This window comes from Astyanax mexicanus, chromosome 19 (assembly GCF_023375975.1).
Source record: "Astyanax mexicanus isolate ESR-SI-001 chromosome 19, AstMex3_surface, whole genome shotgun sequence".
Taxonomy (NCBI): domain Eukaryota; kingdom Metazoa; phylum Chordata; class Actinopteri; order Characiformes; family Acestrorhamphidae; genus Astyanax; species Astyanax mexicanus.
The window spans coordinates 23,612,473-23,631,868 of NC_064426.1; the positions used below are offsets into that span (position 1 = coordinate 23,612,473).

A 19,396-nucleotide genomic window follows, 5' to 3' on the forward strand; every position below is an offset into this window, starting at 1 on the left:
AAACAGTCAAACTGTCGATCACATAACAAGGACCACATTTAGAACTTCAGGACTGGTACACTTCTATATGGAACAGATTCAATGGACAGGATTGAAGACCATGGTTAGTTCTATGGCGTCACTTAAAGAACCAATTTAAGCACCTTGATTTTTGATTGATTTTTAGGAGTGTATTAGAGAATACTCAGTTTATATGAGGTTGGTCATAACTTGATTTGTTCTCAGATTAGAACACTGTCCTTTTTTGAGATTTTTATGCTTTTAAAAATAAAGGAGCAACACAGAAGATTAGACCACTTTTGGTTGATGAGGATTAGGATGAAGACCATGCTTGTAAAGATGTGTTAGGTTAGGATGACAAACATTTTCTAGATATAAATCAGAAATCATAAAATCTGAACCTTAAATCCAGTTTCCATTCCTGGACTTTGAACCTGTTCACACCTGGCATTAACATGTATTTTTGGTGATTTTACAGATTTTACTCGTTTAGATTAAAAGCCAAATGTGAACACTCAAACCGTGTTTGGAAGTGGTCAAAGATGAAGTGTAAACAGATTTGTTTTTTGTGATCAGATTCTACTCAGGCAATTAAAAAAGAAAAAGTTATAATAGTCATTTTTACTGTTAATCTTAGCTTCTCTTTCTTGCTCAATCTCTCCCTCACTTTTACATGCATGCTTTCTAGTAGAGAAGTATAGTTTGCTCCCTTGCCGTTTAAGTAATCCATTGCCTTTTTTATAGATCTTCTTAGATCTGCTTAACCGTATTAAATGAACCCCACATTTCCTCTAAACCGTTCAGTTTGTAAGTGTAAACAAAATCCTAGTTAATGCCAGGTGTAAACAGGCCTGATGTGATCCTTGGTATGTGAGACATCATATGGCCAATCAAATGAACTCCAGATTAAGGTCCAGATTTAATAAATTGAGATGTAAAGGTTCTGTTGCATGCATGCTTCTTAACGGAACCAACAAGACGTTAAACCTTCTTCTATGCCATCACTCAAAAGAACCATTTGTAGCGCCTTTATCAGTTTCAGGGTGCAGTGTGTAAAATGCCTTGGTGCTGTATTTTAAAAAGACATGCTGGCATTTAACAAGAACCTGCATCCTCACATTTCTGTAAACAAGTGGGTGATACGAGAATAGAAGAAGATGGAAGAGATCAATAACTGGCTTTTGAAGAGGAAGAATAGCCGCAACTGCATCGTTTTCAAAGAACGCAAAGAAGGATCTAGGATGGAAAACGTCACTTTATTGTCTTTTCTTTTCTCCCAACCTGATGCAGGTTACAATGAGTTTCATCATATGTGGGGGTAAAAGGGTGACAATGTGAACCTTGTAACATCTTCGACACGCGGACAGATGGATGAAAATCAAGACTGTACTTTTTATTTCAATATAATTATTTATTCTGTAAGTAACAAAACAAAAAAAACAACATTTAGCATCCTGGGTCATTCTTTGCCTTGTGGAAATCAAGGGGGCACCAGAGACAGGACAAATGGAGAGGAATAAACAGAGAGAGAGAGAGAGAGAGAGAGAGAGAGAGAGATCAAGATAGAGAGACAGATTGAGAGAGAGAGAGAACCGAGCTGTATGAAACGCATGTGTGTTCAAAAGGCACAGCAGGGCTGCTCCCACTCTCGCCTCTCTCACACACACGCTCGCACTTCCATCCTGGTGTGTGTGCACTAGACAGCACTGGGGAGAGCCTCTAAAGTCTAACAGGACCAAATCAAAGAGGAAAAGGATGGATTAAAGTGGGGAACCGAGAGACTAAATCCAGCGCTGTCATTATCACTACACACACGCGCGCACACACACACATACCCACGCACACACACACACACACACACACAGCGCAAAATGCAGAGGACTAGGTGGAATGGATCATTTAGCGTTTTTGAGCTGGTTGGAGAGCCAGTCCAGGCCCTCGTACAGGCCGTCTCCGCTGGTGGCGCAGGTGGCCTGGATGTACCAGTTGCGGTGCCTCAGCGAATGCAGGCCCAGTTTGTCTGTGATCTCTGCGGCGTTCATTGCGTTGGGCAGGTCCTGCAAGGAGACAGAGACAGTCATGCACAGTTCAACCTCACAGTTACCCTATACTCTTCAATTAAATTTAAAATAACTATGACTAGGATATATACCCAAATTGAAAAAAAGTTTATTAATTAAGCCTGTAGACAAGTGTTAATCTCAAGCAGGAGCTATACAGCGCTACATGGAACAAACTGCAACTTGCAAGACTATATGTCCAAATAGTTATTTCCCAGGGTGAGAGTTATGTTTTATATACTTATTCCAAATCCATACCATACCAAATTATGACAAGAATGCAGTTCTCCATTGTTGCTGTTGTTGTTTTAACAATAAATTTGGCAGTTAGGGGGGGGGGGGGGGGGGGGGGGATTTAGCAATGTGCAGTGACCTCCTAAATACTGACACTCCCACTGGACACCACGGCCGTTTTTCACTACAGGGTACACAAGTTTGAACTTCCGTACTTGTCAGGTGCATACACTCATGGACAAGAGGATGTAGGACAGTTAATTAGAAGTGCAGAAATTTAAAGTTTAAACCACCATGTTCTGGCTTGAAAATTACTTAAAACTTTATTTGATCACACAGTGTTACAATTTTGAAAACGTATAACTTACAGGTTTGTACTTTCTTCTCCACCATTACTCTAATACTGGTGTGAGGTGCATTCTGGAATATCAGACTACAAGAAGTCCACACAAGTCACTTTCCATGCATCCTCAATAATGTGGGAGAAGCAAGAACACCTCCGGGTATGTGTAGTGTTCTTGGCTAACCATAAACTTCTAAATGAAATAATACTTGAGTTGTGACTGGTGAGATTTCACAAGAACACAAGTACAGACAAGAACACTGCACATGAAGCAGGAAAGTAATCAGCTGTCTCCTTTGTACACCTACCACTCTATACTAAGCCATGTTTTTATATAATTGTTATTGAACCTCTAACACAAATTTCTCTAATGTGCTGAGAAAGCAATATACTTTTTTTACACGGCACAGTGTATAAAAATATAGATAGACAGATAGATAGATAGAACTTTATTGATCCCTTTGGGAGGTTCCCTCAGGGAAATTAGGGTTCCAGTAGCAGCATCAATACAGTACACACAGATAGAAACAAAGAGTAGGTGACAGGGAGTAATAAAATAAAACTAAACAATCTTACAATATAAAGTGCAAAGCAAGTAGACAAAAGTATAAAACAGCAAATATAATTAGTATAACTATAAATATAAATATGCAGTGAATGTATTTGAATAGAATTTTTATTGCACTTATTCCGTATGTATTAATTTATTGCGCTTAGTCCGTATGTGTTATTTTATTGCACTTCATTGCAGTCCATTTGAGTTGCTACTGCTCCTCCTCATCCTCTGTCCTCCTGTTATTCCTCCTTCCCCCAGGGGAGGAATTGTAAAGTCTGATGGCATGATGGACAAAGGAGTTTCGGAGTCTGTTGGTCCTGCATTTGGGGAGGAGCAGTCTGTCACTGAACAGGCTCTTCTGGTTGCTGATGACGGTGTGCAGAGGGTGACTGGCATCGTCCATGATGTTCAGCAGTTTGTCCATAGTCCTCTTCTCTGCCACAGTCACCAAGGAGTCCAGCTTCATGCCGACCACAGAACCAGCACGCCTGATCAGTTTGTCCAGCCTGGATGAGTCCTTCTTTGATATGCTGTATCCCCAGCACACCACGGTGTAGAACAGGACACTGGCCACCACAGACTGATAGAACATCCACATGAGTTTCTTGCAGATGTTGAAGGACCGCAGTCTCCTCAGGAAGTACAGCCTGCTCTGACTCTTCCTGTACAGGTGGTCAGAATTACAGGTCCAGTCCAGCTTGCTGTCCAGCCACAGCCCAAGGTACTTGTAGGAGTCCACAGCCTCCACCTCAACCCCCTCAATCAGAACTGGTCGTGACCTTGGTCTGGACCTCCCAAAGTCAATAACCAACTCCTTGGTCTTTGAGGTGTTGAGCTGCAGATTATTCCTGTGGCACCAAACAGCAAAGTCCCTCACCAGAGTTCTATACTCCTCCTCGTTGTCGTCCCTGATACACCCCACGATGGCTGTGTCATCTGCAAACTTCTGAATGTGACACAGCTCGGAGTTGTAGCAGAAGTCTGCGGTGTACAGGGTGAAGAGGAGAGGGGCCAGCACCGTGCCCTGAGGTGCTCCAGTGCTGCTGATCACAGTGTCAGACGTGATGTCCTTCAGCCTGACATACTGCGGCCTATCAGTGAGGTAGCTGAAGATCCAGGCGACCAGGTAGGGGTCCACTCGCATCCCATCCAGTTTATCCTGGAGCATAAGAGGCTGGATGGTGTTGAAGGCACTCGAGAAGTCCAAGAAGAGGATCCTCACTGTGCTTTTCCCCTTGTCCAGGTGTGAGTGGGCTCGGTGTAGCAGGTAGAGGATGGCGTCTTCCACACCAACACCTGCCCTGTATGCAAACTGTAGACAGTCCTGGGCATGCTGCACCTGCGGTCTGAGTAGACAGAGGAAGAGCCGCTCCAACGTCTTCATCAGATGTGAAGTGAGTGCCACCGGTCGGAAGTCATTCAGCTCACTGGGCCGGTTCTTTTTCGGAACTGGTACTAAGCATGATGTCTTCCAGAGGGTGGGCACTCTCCCCAGCTGCAGGCTCAGGTTGAAAATCCGTTGTAACGGTTCACCCAGTTCTGCCGCGCAGGTCTTCAGGATTCGGGGGGGGACCTTGTCTGGGCCTGCTGCTTTCCTGGGGTGGAGCCTCCTCAGCTGTTTCCTGACTTGGTCTGCAGCGATGTATGATGGAGTGTGTGTTGGGGTGGGAGAGACTGGGGGGAAGAAACTGCTGGAAAGCCTTGGGGGAGGTGTTGAGGAAACAGGGAGAGATGGCTGCAGTGTGGTAGAGAGTATGGGGGGGTGGACTGGTTAAACCGGTTGAAGAAGTTGTTCAACCTGTTTGCCTCCTCCATTGTTCCCCCTGCAACTCTGGTCTTTGAGTTGTGGCCTGTGATGGTTTTCACACCTTCCCAGACCTCCCTCATGTTGTTCTCCTTCAGCTTCTGCTCCACTTTTCTCCTGTAGCTGTCCTTAGCTTTCCTCACACAGCGTTTCACCTCCTGCTGTGCTGCTTTCATCTCCTCCCTGTTCTTGCTCCGAAAGGCGGCCTTCTTTCTGTTCAGGACAGCTTTAACTTCCTGTGTTACCCATGGCTTGTTATTAGGGTAACACCATACAGTCCTCATGGGACAGACCACATCTGTACAGAAGTTAAGATAGTCTGTCAAACAGTGTGTCATCCCATCTATGTCCTCACAGTGTGAGCCAAGCAGCACATCCCAGTCTGTGGTGTCATAGCAGTCTCTGAGGGCATCTTCCATTTCTGGGGACCACCTACTGATGGAGCTGGTTGTTGGGGGCTGTCTTTGAACCAGGGGGATGTATTTTGGCTGAAGATGAACCAGGTTGTGGTCAGACCTCCCCAGTGGGGGGAGGGGCGTGACGCTGTATGCCTCTCTTTCATTAGTATACAGCAAGTCAATTGTCCTGTTGTTCCTGGTCGGGCAGTCTACAACCTGGTATAAAGCAGCAAGAGTAGAGTCCAAATGTTGCGTGATTAAAATCCCCGGAGATGATAATAAAAGCATTGGGGTTCTGTGTTTGCAGCCTTGCTGTGACTGAGTGAATCCTCTCACATGCAGCGGCTGCGTCTGCGCTCGGCGGAATGTAAACACAGATGGTGATCACGTGACTGAACTCCCTCGGCAGATAGTCAAAGTCAAAGTGGTTTTTATTGTCATTTCAGCTATATACAGAGTAAACAGTGAAACAAAACAACGTTCCTCCAGGGACCATGGTGCACATAAACACAGTGTAGACAGAACAATAAGTGCAACAGTACAAAAGTGCAGACAGACAATACAACACAATACAGACAAAGAATAATAAACAACAAGACAGTGTGCAAATTATGCAGTGTGCAAAAAAGACCAGTGAGGTAGTAATTACCTCTATTACACAGTATGCAATAGAGTCCAGTGAGGTAGTAGGGTTTTTGGTGCTTCCATTTTCTGGGGTAAGTGGGGTAAGAGTGTGCGCGCATGTACAGAAAACCATCAGTTCAGTCTCTGCAGTTGAGGAGTCTGATGGCTTGGGGGTAGAAGCTGTTGCAGAATCTGGTCGTGCTGGACAGGATGCTGCGGTACCTTCTTCCCGAAGGCAGGAGGGAGAACAGTTCGTGTGAGGGATGAGTGGGGTCATTCACAATGCTGGTTGCTTTGCGGATGCTGTGGGTGGTGTAAATGTCCGTGATGGAGGGGAGAGAGACGCCGATGATCCTCTCAGCTGTCCTCACAATACGCTGGAGGGTTTTGCGGTCAGAGACGGTGCAGGTCCCAAACCAGGCAGTGATGCAGCTGCTCAAGATGCTCTCAATGGTCCCTCTATAGAAGAGTGTGAGGATGGGTGGAGGGAGACGGGCCTTTCTCAGCTTCCGGAGGAAGTAGAGACGCTGCTGGGCTTTCTTGGCTGTAGAGCTGGTGTTCAGGGTCCAGGTGAGGTTATCTGCTAAGTGGACACCAAGGAACTTGGTGCTCTTAACAATCTCCACAGAGGACCCGTCGATGTTGAGTGGAGAGTGGGTGTGTTGTGCTCTCCTGAAGTCAACAACCATTTCCTTTGTCTTGTCGACATTCAGGTGAAGGTTGTTGACTGTACACCAGTCTGTTAGAACTGTGTTTTGCAGCACAGTCATGAGTGAGCAGGGTGAACAGCAGAGGACTCAGGACACTGCCCTGGAGGGCCCCAGTGTTCAGTGTGATGGAGCTGGAGGTGCTGCCCCCGAACCGGACTGACTGGGGTCTCCCCGTCAGAAAGTCCAGGATCCAGTTGCAGAGGGGGGTGTTGAGGCCGAGCGAGCTTAGCTTCCTGATGAGGTTCTATGGGATGATGGTGTTGAATGCTGAACTGAAGTCTATGAACAGCATTCTGACGTAAGTGTCCTTCTTCTCCAGGTGGGTGAGGGAGAGATGAAGAGTAGTGGTGATGGCATCGTCCGTGGAGCGATTGGGACGATACACAAACTGCAGGGGGTCCAGTGAAGAGGGCAGTTGTGTCTTGATGTTCCTCATGACTAGCCTTTCGAAGCACTTCATGATGATGGGTGTAAGTGCAACGGGACGGTAGTCATTGAGGCAGACCCTGTGGACGACTTCTTCGGCACGGGGACGATGGTGGTGGACTTGAGGCACGTTGGGACAGTGGCGCTGCACAGGGAGATGTTGAAGATGTCCGTGAGAACATCTGTCAGCTGGTCTGCGCACTCCCTGAGCACTCTGCCGGGGATGTTGTCTGGTCCTGCAGCTTTCCGTGGGTTGACTCTGCGCAGAGTGTTCCTCACGTCCACTGCAGTCAGGCACAACACCTGCTCGTCCGGCTTGGGCATGGTCTTTCTCACCATCGTGTTGTTTTGTGCCTCAAACCGTGCATAAAAGTTGTTCAGGGCATCAGGGAGGGAGGCATCACGTTCACAGGATGGTGGCATTGTCCTGTAGTTGGTGATTGCCTGGATGCCCTGCCACATGCGCCGCACATCACCCATGTCCTTGAAGTGGCTGTGGATTCTCTGGGCGTGTGCGCGCTTTGCCTCTCTGATGGCTCGTGACAGGTCGGCTCTCGCTTTCCTCAGGGCCACCTTGTCGCGGAGTCGCGGGTCCTCAGCAGCGCACGTACCTCAGCAGTCATCCAAGGCTTCTGGTTTGGGCGTGTGGTGATGGTCTTGGAGACAGTGACATCATCAATACACTTGCTGATGTAGCCAGTGACTGATGCTGCATACTCCTCCAGATCAACAGAATCGCCTTCAGTAGCAGCCTCCCTAAACATGTCCCATGCAGTGCACTCAAAACAGTCCTGAAGGGCAGAGATGGAGCCTGCCGGCCAGGTTTTCACCTGCTTCTGAACTGGTCTGGAGCGTCTGATGAGTGGTGTGTATGTTGGAGTCAGCCAAACACACATGTGGTCCGAGACAGTGAGGTGGGGGCGGGGCTCCGCCCGGAACACGCTGGGGATGTTTGTGTAAACAAGATCCAGCACGCTCGCTCCTCTCGTTGCAAAGTCCACATGTTGATGGAATTTAGGGAGCACTGACTTGAGATTTGCGTGGTTGAAATCTCCGGCGATAATAAACAGTCCGTCTGGGTGTTTGTTCTGCAGATCGCTGATAGTCCGACAGAGTTCACACAGAGCCTCTTTAGCATTAGCACCAATGCTAGCACTGGGTGGGATGTAGACAGCAGCTATTAGCACGGCAGAGAACTCCCGTACTAAATAAAAAGGTCTGCACTTGATTATCAGGAACTCCACCAGCGGAGAGCAGTGTTTGGCGACAGTCACAGCGTTGTTACACCATTCCGTGTTGATGTAAACACACACGCCTCCACCGCGGGTCTTCCCGGATAGAGCCGTGCTCCTATCCGCTCTGAACGCGGTTAGCCCGGCTAGCTGAATGGCGCTGTCCAGAATGTTGTCGTTCAGCCACGATTCCACAAAAACCAAAACACAGCAGTCTCTGAACTCACGCTGGGTAGTTCGCTGGAGTCGGATGTAGTCCAGTTTATTGTCAAGGGAACAGACGTTTGCCAGAAAGAGCGATGGTATAGCCGGCCGGCTGGGACTAGCCTTTAGCCTTGCGCGGATCCCGGCTCTCTTTCCGCGCTTACACTCGCACCGCTTGCGATGGCACTTCCGCTGGGCTCCGGCGTCAGGAAACACCGCGGGCTGGCGGCCTGGGTCTCTTAGCAGGCTAAGCTCAAGTAGCATCTGCAGAACCTCGTCCAGTAGCGTGTTTTCTGGCTGATTTCTCCACTGTAGCAGGGTCTGGCGGTGGTAGAACATGTGCACGGGTGTTCCGATGCACATATTTGCAGGAAATAAACGGAAAAAACGACAAATAGTAACACAAAAGCACCATTTAACGGACCCGGAGCGGCCGCTGCGTGTTAACGCGCCGCCATCTTGGGTGGGTATCCCCAAGATGGCCGCAGGCTAACTGCTAGCAGCTCCAAGTCCGAACAACACAAGACCGTCTTTACAGAGATATGTCCCGGGTTACACCAACGATTGTTGACATAGATGATGAGTCCCCCACCTTTGCTTTTCCCGCATGCTTTAGTGTCTCTGTCGGCTCTCACGGTAGTGAATCCCCGCAGGTCGACGTTAGCATCCGGTACTAGCCGGGTTAGCCATGTCTCTGTAAACATAAACAAGCTGCTCTCGCGGTAAATCCGCTTGTTGTTCAGTGCAGACAGCTCGTCGATCTTGTTCGGCAGCGAGTTCACATTCCCCATGATAACAGAGGGAACAGATGGTTTGCAGCACCGCCGATTGTCCGCTAGCTTAGCCTTTAGCTTAACCCCAGCCTTGGAGCCCCTGGGTCTCCGCTTCAGCTCCGCCGGGATGAGATGGCGTATCCCGGCTCGCCCCATTGTTCTCAGCGCCAGCAGCTCCTCTCTCAAATAAGAGAGAAAACTGCCTTCTGGTTGCATCTTAGAGTTAAAAATATCCGTGGGAAAAAAGTGCGGAAAAGAGGTTAAAAAGTTACAAAACTACGGAGCTACTGGAGAGGCAGCCATCTCTCACAGCGCCAGACTACGACTCCGTAATATATCCTAATATATTACACTGTATTAAATATCCCAATATTAATAACCACAACTACTTAATATTTTAGCAATTTATCAGATTAAAACTTTTTGCCTATACTTAAACCGTATAGGTTAGCTTAATTGTCATTTATTATTATTATTTTTTTTTTTTGCAATTCCCATCAACTTAGTTATGGCTACATGAAATAAAACGTAATTAACACCATATAATTACCATACTTAGTACGAGTTAAGCACAGCCATTGTGTTTCTGTTAAATGTGCTAGATTGCACCACTTCTTCTGGGCTTTCGAGACTGAGCTGTTTTCATCCCCTACCTGTTTGTTGGCGAAAACGAGCAGCACAGCGTCTCTGAGCTCGTCCTCAGCCAGCATCCTCGTCAACTCCTCTCTCGCCTCGTTTACTCTTTCCCTGTCATTACTGTCCACCACGAAGATCAAACCTGACAGCCAGAGAGAGATAGTGGGGGAAAAAAAAAAGAATGAGACACACTGCAACGAGCCCACCCATCCTCTAATCAAAGAGAAACCCATGCACTTTGGGAGAGACTGACCTTGTGTGTTCTGGAAGTAGTGCCTCCACAGGGGTCGGATCTTATCCTGACCGCCCACATCCCACACTGTGAAACTAATGTTCTTATATTCTACTGTCTCTACGTTAAAACCTGCAGAGAGAAATGCAGAGGAACAAGCATGTCAGTGAGAAGTTTGTGGCAAAGAACAGACAGAGATAAGGCATGACATGGGGATGAAGATCTGTGTAAACAGCTTGAGGGGTACTTAATGCAGCCAGATCTCACTGTGGGCTCCATTTTTATAACAGTCTACAACAGCCCTAGGACAACTTAACACCACAGACGTGTATGTGACCTTCCCTTTTTCTGCACAACACACAAAGATATAAACTAGGAAACGAAACTGGGGTGTGAAAGTGCCCAGTACAGTCTACGTTAGAGTAAGGGAAAGCTTAAAATATGGTGCTAAATTATAAGTGATTATAATTATTATATAATTATCCATCACATTTGGCTGCAGTTTTTTAAAAACAATAACATTTTCTCTGCTAACGAGCAAATGATACATTTAACAAGTGTTTAAATCAGAGGAGCCATAGCAACTGACCAATAGTGGGGATGGTGGTGACTATCTCTCCCAATTTAAGCTTGTACAGGATGGTGGTTTTGCCAGCAGCATCCAACCCCACCATCAGAATACGCATCTCTTTCTTCCCGAAGAGATTCTTAAAGAGGCCTGCAAACATGTTCCCCATGGTGGCAGATCTGAAAAAGATAAATATATCTTTATATATATATATAATAATATTTATTTAAAACAAAAATATTAACACAATTAACACTTAAAGTGATAACACTGAGTCAATAACCCTCACAATAACAAGCTGTTGTGCATGCTAGACCTGCGACTGTTTGGGGGGGGTGGGGGGGGGGGATGTGCTGTTTACTTAATGTCTGTAACACAAAGCCTTTCAGTGGTGCTAAAGGAAATTACCATCAAACAGAGTGGCAAATTATGTCCAAATAATTTGCACGCTGCTGCTTTATATTAAATATGATAACTGATCCAAAACATGCACAAGAAGGCAGGACTAACCTTTCAATCTGACAAATAACTGCTTGGCATTAGACAAATAATTACACTTTAATACATTCAAGATATGAGACATTTTCAATTCTACTGTTTTGATAGAATGAATAATACAATTACTCTACTAATTCATTTACCAGCAGGACGTCTAATCAGATTTCACGTTGCAAAAACGAACTGTATTTGATGTGTAGTGCATATCATTTTGCAAACTCATGCATCCATAAATGGTAAATTCATGTTTTTTTAACAAATTGTATGAACAAAAATTAAACAAAAAGTGAAAAACAAGTATTGGAAATAGGAGGGATGTGAGAGGTTATTAAATATATATATATATATTCTTAATATTTTACAAATATATGAGATATATACAAAAGACATAACATTTTAGTTCTAACCATTTAAAATTATGCACAAGCTAGATTTTCTTTTACAGTTAATTAAAAAAAATGTTTTTTTTGTTTGTTTTTTTTACACACAAATACTATTTCAGTTTAGGAAAAGTATAAAATAAAATCACATCCACATAAAGGGTTACAGGTTTCTGACAGAGCAAATGAAATGTCTATCTACTAAAACTTCTATATGAAGAAATGTACAATCTGGAATATGCCATTTTGAAAATCACCCTTGTATCAAAACAGTATTTTGATAAATCAAATTAATTCAATTAACCTCCCAGCCCTAATTGGAAGCATTGCTCAATATCAATATTTACCATATCAATATTATTTTACTTAACAGTGTATTGTATAGTTGTATAGCATAGAAATTGTCACAAAAAGCAAAACTCTCATTTAAATTAAAGAAAGCAAAAACTGTCACACTTCAGATGGCATTTTTCTATTATGGCAGATGGCATCCCACTCATACCATGAGTCACAAGACAACTCACTTCTGTTTGTCTCAATTAATTAGAGCCAGGCCTTTTTTATTATTATTCTAGATTATGACTCAGTGCTCAAAACAGATAAAAGGCTAATATGTGCTAAAAGATTTCACTGCTCAACACTTGACACACCTGGCACAGGTAGCATATCAAGTCACCTCTGCATGTTCTTTGACCCTGCTTCAAACAGACAAAGTCAGGTTAGCTGTCCTAACCACAAGTAACGCCGTGACAAACAAAGAGCGCAGCTCTGCCCTGCATCACCACCCCAACCCAAGAGAGGAGGGGAGGAGAGAAGCACAATGAGGTCAGTGATGTGGTGAATGTAGGCCACTGCAGGGAGGAGCACTGCAGGTAACCTGACCAGCCTGTAAGAGAAGACACCTGGCCTCTGAATTAATCAGAGAGGAGAGAGAGAGAGAGAGAGCTAGAGAGGGAGCAAGCAAGCAAGCAAATCCCCAATCGATTGAGTTACAACTGAATCCAGACGAACTGAAACCCAAGAGATGATGGGAACAGTTTACCAGACAATACAGCCTTGAAACAGGCCTCAACTGCAACAGTCATAATACTCCTAATTAAACAACTGTAGATAAACACATTTGCTATGTGAACATCTTGTTCACTAGATTAAAATGTTGTTTAAGTTGGATAAAGCAGAACAGGCTGGTTAACAACTAGCAATATTTTAGTGTAGCAGTGTGGCTAATCCCCTATTGTAGGCTTCATAATAAGATTCACTGTTCCTCAGGCCTCATATATCATATACCTAAAATTTCTGCTAACATTTCCCTTTTAAATTAAGGCACATATAAGTAGCCTAGAATCTCATTCTACTAACATCTGACGTGTGACTATTTCCTATAAATTATTTGTAATTTGTAGGCGAATTAAGGTTTATAAGGTTTATAATACATTTGTATGTATATCAAAAAACAGTCTTAGGTACATATATACAGCCTCAGTCACTGAGATTTTTATTACAAGACTCTGCAGTCATTTCACTCCATTCAAGCTAAGGGAAAAAAGGGACAGATCAACATAGCCTGGCAACACACATCATATTAACAGCAATTTCAGAAATATGTTGCGATATAAATATTTAAACCAGAAGTGAACCAAGTATGGAAAACAACCAATGACCCAATCACACGGTCAGGGCACCCAATGCTAACTGGTGCCATCTATGGAGGGCCAACCTCACAACTTACAGGATTTAAAATGATCTCCTGGTGCCAGATATCACAGCACACCTTCACAGGTCTTGTAGAGTTCACAAGCCCTCGAAGGGTATGTGCACTGCTTTGTTAGTACAAGGGTCATGTTTCGAAAGTCATAACCTTTCGGTGTATGTTATCAATAGAACTGTTAAATTAACTGGTTTGCTATAACTATTCCTATGTTAACTTATTTGTTTAGGCATTTAAAATTTCTGCCATTATAATAAACTCCTAAATAACACATTTGTCACAACCCAGAGAAAATAAACGGCGAGTGTAGAACTGTTTCCTATGTTTGATTTTCTCCTGCCCTGGTGAATTATGTGAGTCTTTAGAGTAAATATTGTAAATGAAAAAAACATGGAGCTATACAGGACTGTGCAAACAGGAAGAGCTACTGCAGGAAGCACACAGCAGTGCTGGCGAGGGTTAGACTTTTCCCAAGAAAAGAGAGCTGGGACCTTCCTGAGATACTCAAGACTCAAGAAGTCATTTTCAGTGGTTTTTGTAGCCATTTGGCCTAGCTACAAATACTCAAAGATGAAGACAAAGTCTTCTATCAGCACACAAACTGCAGAATATCTAATAAAGTTCACTGCAGTAACCATCTTACTGGTATCTACACCATCAGCAGCAGCACTTGTGAAGGTCACAGATCTAAAACCACAAGAGGCGAGACTTGCACCCTTGCAAACCACTGCTTTAACACTTAAATGTAGAAAAGCTTAAACTACAGTCAACAAGCCTGCGCAACATCTCCAGTAAGTCCTCAGACTAATGCTGCACAATATATCATTTCAGCACTCATGCTGAGCATCATGCTTTTTTTGATAATCAATTTTTTCCTCTTTTATTTAATCTCATTTCAAACCATATCTACATGGGCAGATTATATTTACATAATATTAGGAATGCATAGAATTTGCAGCAACTGAAATTAGGTGAAAGAAGAAAATCATTAATACCAAACAATGGTGTTTCAGAAGAGGCAAGCCCAAAATTCATTCACGCTATTTAATTTAATGTAGTGGTGAAACAAGTGGCAAAATGATTAATGATTTCATTTTGTTTAGTTTAATTCCAAATTCTCATTTTGGTGCATTTCTACTCAATTATTTAGTAATCAATAATGGCTTTTATTCGCTTACCAAAATTTGGCTTTTAATGTACCTTTATGAATAAAGCAGACATGATTCACAATCTCTCTGAATAGTTAAAAGTATTCAATTTCTTACTTAATCTTACAAAAGAAAAAAAAAAGGCTCAACTGTACCACCCAGCCACCCCACTCCTTCACAGCACATCTAAAGATCACACTTCCTTCTATCACATGGGTGTGATTATCTTGTATTTAACTGAAATCCACCGTAAGTAAAAAGCACAAGCTTTATCTTCAATTAAGATAAATTATGGTAAATTGAATAATAAAGCATGGTGTTTGTTAGAAGACAGACTAAACTTCTGTTTTTGGGGCTAATATCAATGTTTATTGCCCTTCAGCACAATCTGTTGATTATCAATATTACCTAAAAGGTATTCAAATACTGCAAATTCCCATACAAAACTGCACTGTGGAGCTCAAAGTGGAAACTTGCACAAAAAGGCTAATTAACCATTGCTAGGTTCTCAAGCATTTAGGATGCGATACCTTTAGCTTTACGACCATAGCTGCTGTACTTCTGGTTGTGGTTAAACGTGGTCTGCATTGTTTGCTGTTTTGTGTTGATTGGTGTTTGTTAGATCTGCTCTTTTGAGAGGGGTATCCAGTCAGTGTTGTTTAAGGTTTTGCACTTCATCTTCATGAGGCATGTTAGTTTTACACATTCTACAAATGTGTGAGTTTGTCAGATACAGTAAATAAGCCAAACTGACAAACACAGCACAAAGAGTGGAGTGCTAGAGTGGTATAAAAGGTTTCTGCAGCCGCATATGAAGTCCTTTTGTAGTTTTTGTAGTCCTTCAGATGCAAATGAAATCTGATTGGAACTTAGTTAAACTTATTGGACAATCAGCTCAATGACAGAAAGTTTTAAAATTTCCAGGTTTTTTTAAAGATAGATACAGAACACACACTGGAAAGTGATAATCTACCAGCGAAAAAGAAGTGCCACATTACACCATCATCAAACTCTCATTGCACAATTACTCCAATTACCAGATTCCTTACTGAGCATCTCATACACAACTATACCCAATTAAGCAGGGACAATTAAGCTCCCTCTGACAACTACAACGCTAATAAACCTCCTTTTAATGAAAAACGCAGTTAATTTAGGTTGCAGCTGAAGTGAGGATACCCATGATAAAGCTCAGCAAAAAAACTCATCACAGTGTAATTTACCTTTCCATCTCATCAGTCTCCCTAATTTGAGGGCATCCAGGAAAACAAAGATCAGATGCACCTAAAGCGCAGCGTGTTTTCAGAGAGAAACAATTCATTAGCTCACCAACGACTCCAGCATTAAGTCTCTCAAGCTCATTAGGTAACTGTACAAGTTACTTGCAGGGGATTGGACATGTGTGTGTTGAGTTAACCTCCTCCAGACATTGCCTTGTTTTTCATTTTTTCCTAAAGCACTGCAGCTGACACACAAAAGCAACAACCAAGCACAGCAGTTAACAATATAAAACAGTGTTGTTTTAATACAAAAGTCCTTGTTTTTCTTTTTTCTTGTTTTTTTTTGTTATTAATTTAACTATTAGTGCTTGTATAAAGTTGTAATCAATGTTACAATCTTTGGTCCTCTGAAAAAAGCACCAAATTCAACATAAATGAAAACCAGTACACACAATCTTCTTGATAATTACAGAGACTGAGTTGCTTCAGAGCTGTCCAGTTTTACATTCCTCACCCACACAGTAGGGAGGTAGGAGTGATTCAGCATCCCTGATCTAGACCGTTCCTTAAATGACTAAATTTCACTCTCTCACTTGATAAAAATCTTAATTACAGATGCTTGAGACAGCATTCCACCAGCACAGTGAGGAGGAGGTGCACTGGGACACTGAATCATACTGGAAACACACACACACATGCTGGTGGTGATGCAGGCGCTTGGAAAAAACGCACATCTATAAGATGCTTTTTGCGACATATATACTACACACATAATTACAGAGATAACCTACTACCGGCCCGCACCCTACCAGAAAGGACTGCATATGAAAGCAGAGAACAGACACTGGATTATTGCTAGGCATGTAGGACAATACACATAGGTCAAATTTGAACCATCATCTTTTTGTTTGTTTAACACAAAGAACAACTGGCACATCCATGTTAATAGACTCTTCTTGCCAAGAAAAACATAGCTGCCTAATGAGGTCACCATATTACTGAGGCATACAATGTATATCTATTGTAAGTAGTAACCTAGGCCTACATTCCACTTTTTAAAATAAGATGCTACAAGGTATTTGAGGTATTCATAAAAAAAGCATTTTGGTTCACTAAAGAAGCTTTATATATAAAAAAAACTTTTTTTATTTTGAAGGTTCTTCGAGCTCACATTTTTATTAATAATTTTCTAGGACACTGTTCAAAGCACCGTTTGTAGCACCTATGCCTATTCTGGACGACTTGTACCAATAATATAATGGTAATATAGTAGAATAAAAACAGGTACACATGCCATTAAAAATGTTAAACTATTAAAAATAGTTCCACTAAAAAAAAACTATTAAAAATAGTTAGACACTAAAACTAGACTGTGTGTATACAAAGGCTAAATAAATAAAATATATAACTCAAAACATTTACATGTTGATATTCCAGCTCAATGTTATTAATGGGCTTTCCTTGCTAAATAAAAAAATTGTCTACATCAAGGTCAACAAAATAACTGAGGCCATGTCTATATACTGTACGAAAAGTCAATAGTGAAATTATCTTAAATGCCTAGTACCTCCAATTTTGTTTATGTACTTGCAAGCCCTGCATCAAATTAAATGCTATTCTTACTTAATATTAATATACATTGCAACACCCCTAGTTAACAAACAAAACATCATGTTTTGCTAAACATGATACACAGACGTCTCTCTACCATTAAAAAAAAAGCACAACCCGCAAATTGAGCCTCATAAGTAATTCAAAAAGCGCCACAAAGGATTAATTATTGACTACTAAAGGACAAGAGAAGGAAGGAGCTCTGGACAATGCACTGTTCACTTGCCTCCACAAATATCTTCGTCCTGTAAAAACAAAGCTGACCGTGGTGCCTACCTACTGCAGCACGAAAAAAAAAACAGGCAGTTGGTCAACTTTCAGACAATGCATTCATTAACTTGAGAGTACACCTGTGGTGTAATCCCTTTTCTGCTTATCTTTCTCCTTTCTGCAGCCTTTAGGAGACCTTCAGCCAGAAGTGCTAGACTCAAAATCGACCACTGGACAAGTTAACACCATTAGGAATTATGCCAACCTGCATAGAGATCTCATCCTGTACAACAGTCAGCTGTGAAGACACATGCACACATTAAGTTAACAAATGATATCTGCTTTTTCTTTATACTCCAAGACAAATACTACAGCATGTAGCATGTACTACTATTTTTGTACAAAACATAGACAATGCAGTAAACAAACTTTAAATATAATGCACCATGCTGAAGTAAAGCAGGACAATACTGAACATCGAAAATATATGGACATTAGACACGTTAGAACACCATTGCCAGCATTAAAATCCTATTAATGGGCCTCATTGTGTCATTATGTGCAATTTAGACAAACAGCTTACTTTCTTTACGACCACATGACCTGCCCTTGTCTCACGAGTATGAATGTGTTAAGCTACATGATGATAAAGCTTCTGTGAACACCACCATTATGCACCAGTATATGCCATTCACACAGCATTTATCTACTACCAAAAACTGGGAGACCATGAAACCACACACCAAGAAAGAGACCATTTAAATTATTGCATTTCAGGTTTTAGTGCAGTCATCATTTAATGCCTACTTAAAATTTTATCTGCATTTCACACAAAATACTTCAGAACTACTACCAGACTAGCTGTGCTTTTTATTATGCCACTAACAGCAAAGATAACATTAATGCTGCATTCCTTTTTGAACTCTTATTGTGGAGTTTCTCAAAGGATGTTCCTCAAATTCAGAATGCAACACGGCTACATCCCACATCAACAGTAGTAAAAGAGGTAGTACTATATAGTTTGTTAGAACTTTTATCTATCTGTCTCAATAAAGCATACACATAGTACTATCCAACTTCTAATGTCGGCATTTCTGAAGGTTTTAATATGCGCACAATACTGCATAACACGTTGTTATAAATTGCTTATAATGCTAACAATAACACTAGGCATAAAAGAATGATATATATAGATTTTTTAATAAATACAACAGTAAAGGATTGTTAATACCAAAGTATTAGGCTAACTGAAATGTAAATAAATTATGTATCGTTTAACTATAATGGAATCAACACGGGTATGATATTGTTCTCAATGGAATGCAGTATTAGTAAATAATGCAAATTGGAATTACAAGCCAACCTGTCCTTTTAGGAATTTAGTTGACAGAGGAAACTCCAATGAATGGAAAGACAAAGGGAATCCTCAAAGACTTTTGTAAACAAAAGTCTCTGAAAAGGCTGTGCAAGTTCCCACTGCACCTGCTTCCCCTTCTGAAGCATACATACAGCAGAAGAGTAAACAAACGCATGTGCGAAGTAGCTGGAGAGAGCAGGGCTATATCTGATAGCCTGGAGCTAAACACATGACCACATCCGAGTCCTTCCACAATAAGGATGTTGCAACAGACCTTATGCCCAATATAGGAACGGTCCTTTCCCAAGCAGAAACCCAAAAATATTGTCAACTCTTACTGGACATCTCCCAACAGGCAAGCCAATTTGGTGACATAAAGAAACATATTTGTAAAGGTGACAGTCCTTCCTCATCCAGAAAACAAGATATTAAATATTTTCAGCCACCTAAGCCCGGTGTAACAA

General features: G+C 42.3%; 1 protein-coding gene across 2 annotated transcripts in view; it reads right to left on the reverse strand.

Annotated features, from left to right (window-relative positions):
• Nucleotides 1-1,237: 1,237 nt before the first annotated feature.
• Nucleotides 1,238-19,396, reverse strand: part of arf2a (ADP-ribosylation factor 2a) — a 114,114-nt gene continuing 95,955 nt past the window's right edge. For both annotated transcript variants that reach the window (XM_049467985.1, XM_007229946.4), the window contains exons 2-5: nucleotides 10,822-10,979; nucleotides 10,254-10,364; nucleotides 10,018-10,142; nucleotides 1,238-2,057 (exon numbers count right to left, since the gene is read on the reverse strand). In XM_049467985.1, coding sequence (XP_049323942.1) covers nucleotides 1,896-2,057; nucleotides 10,018-10,142; nucleotides 10,254-10,364; nucleotides 10,822-10,969 — 546 coding nt within the window. In that variant the 5' untranslated portion in view covers nucleotides 10,970-10,979 and the 3' untranslated portion in view covers nucleotides 1,238-1,895. The remainder of the gene's footprint in view (nucleotides 2,058-10,017; nucleotides 10,143-10,253; nucleotides 10,365-10,821; nucleotides 10,980-19,396) is intronic.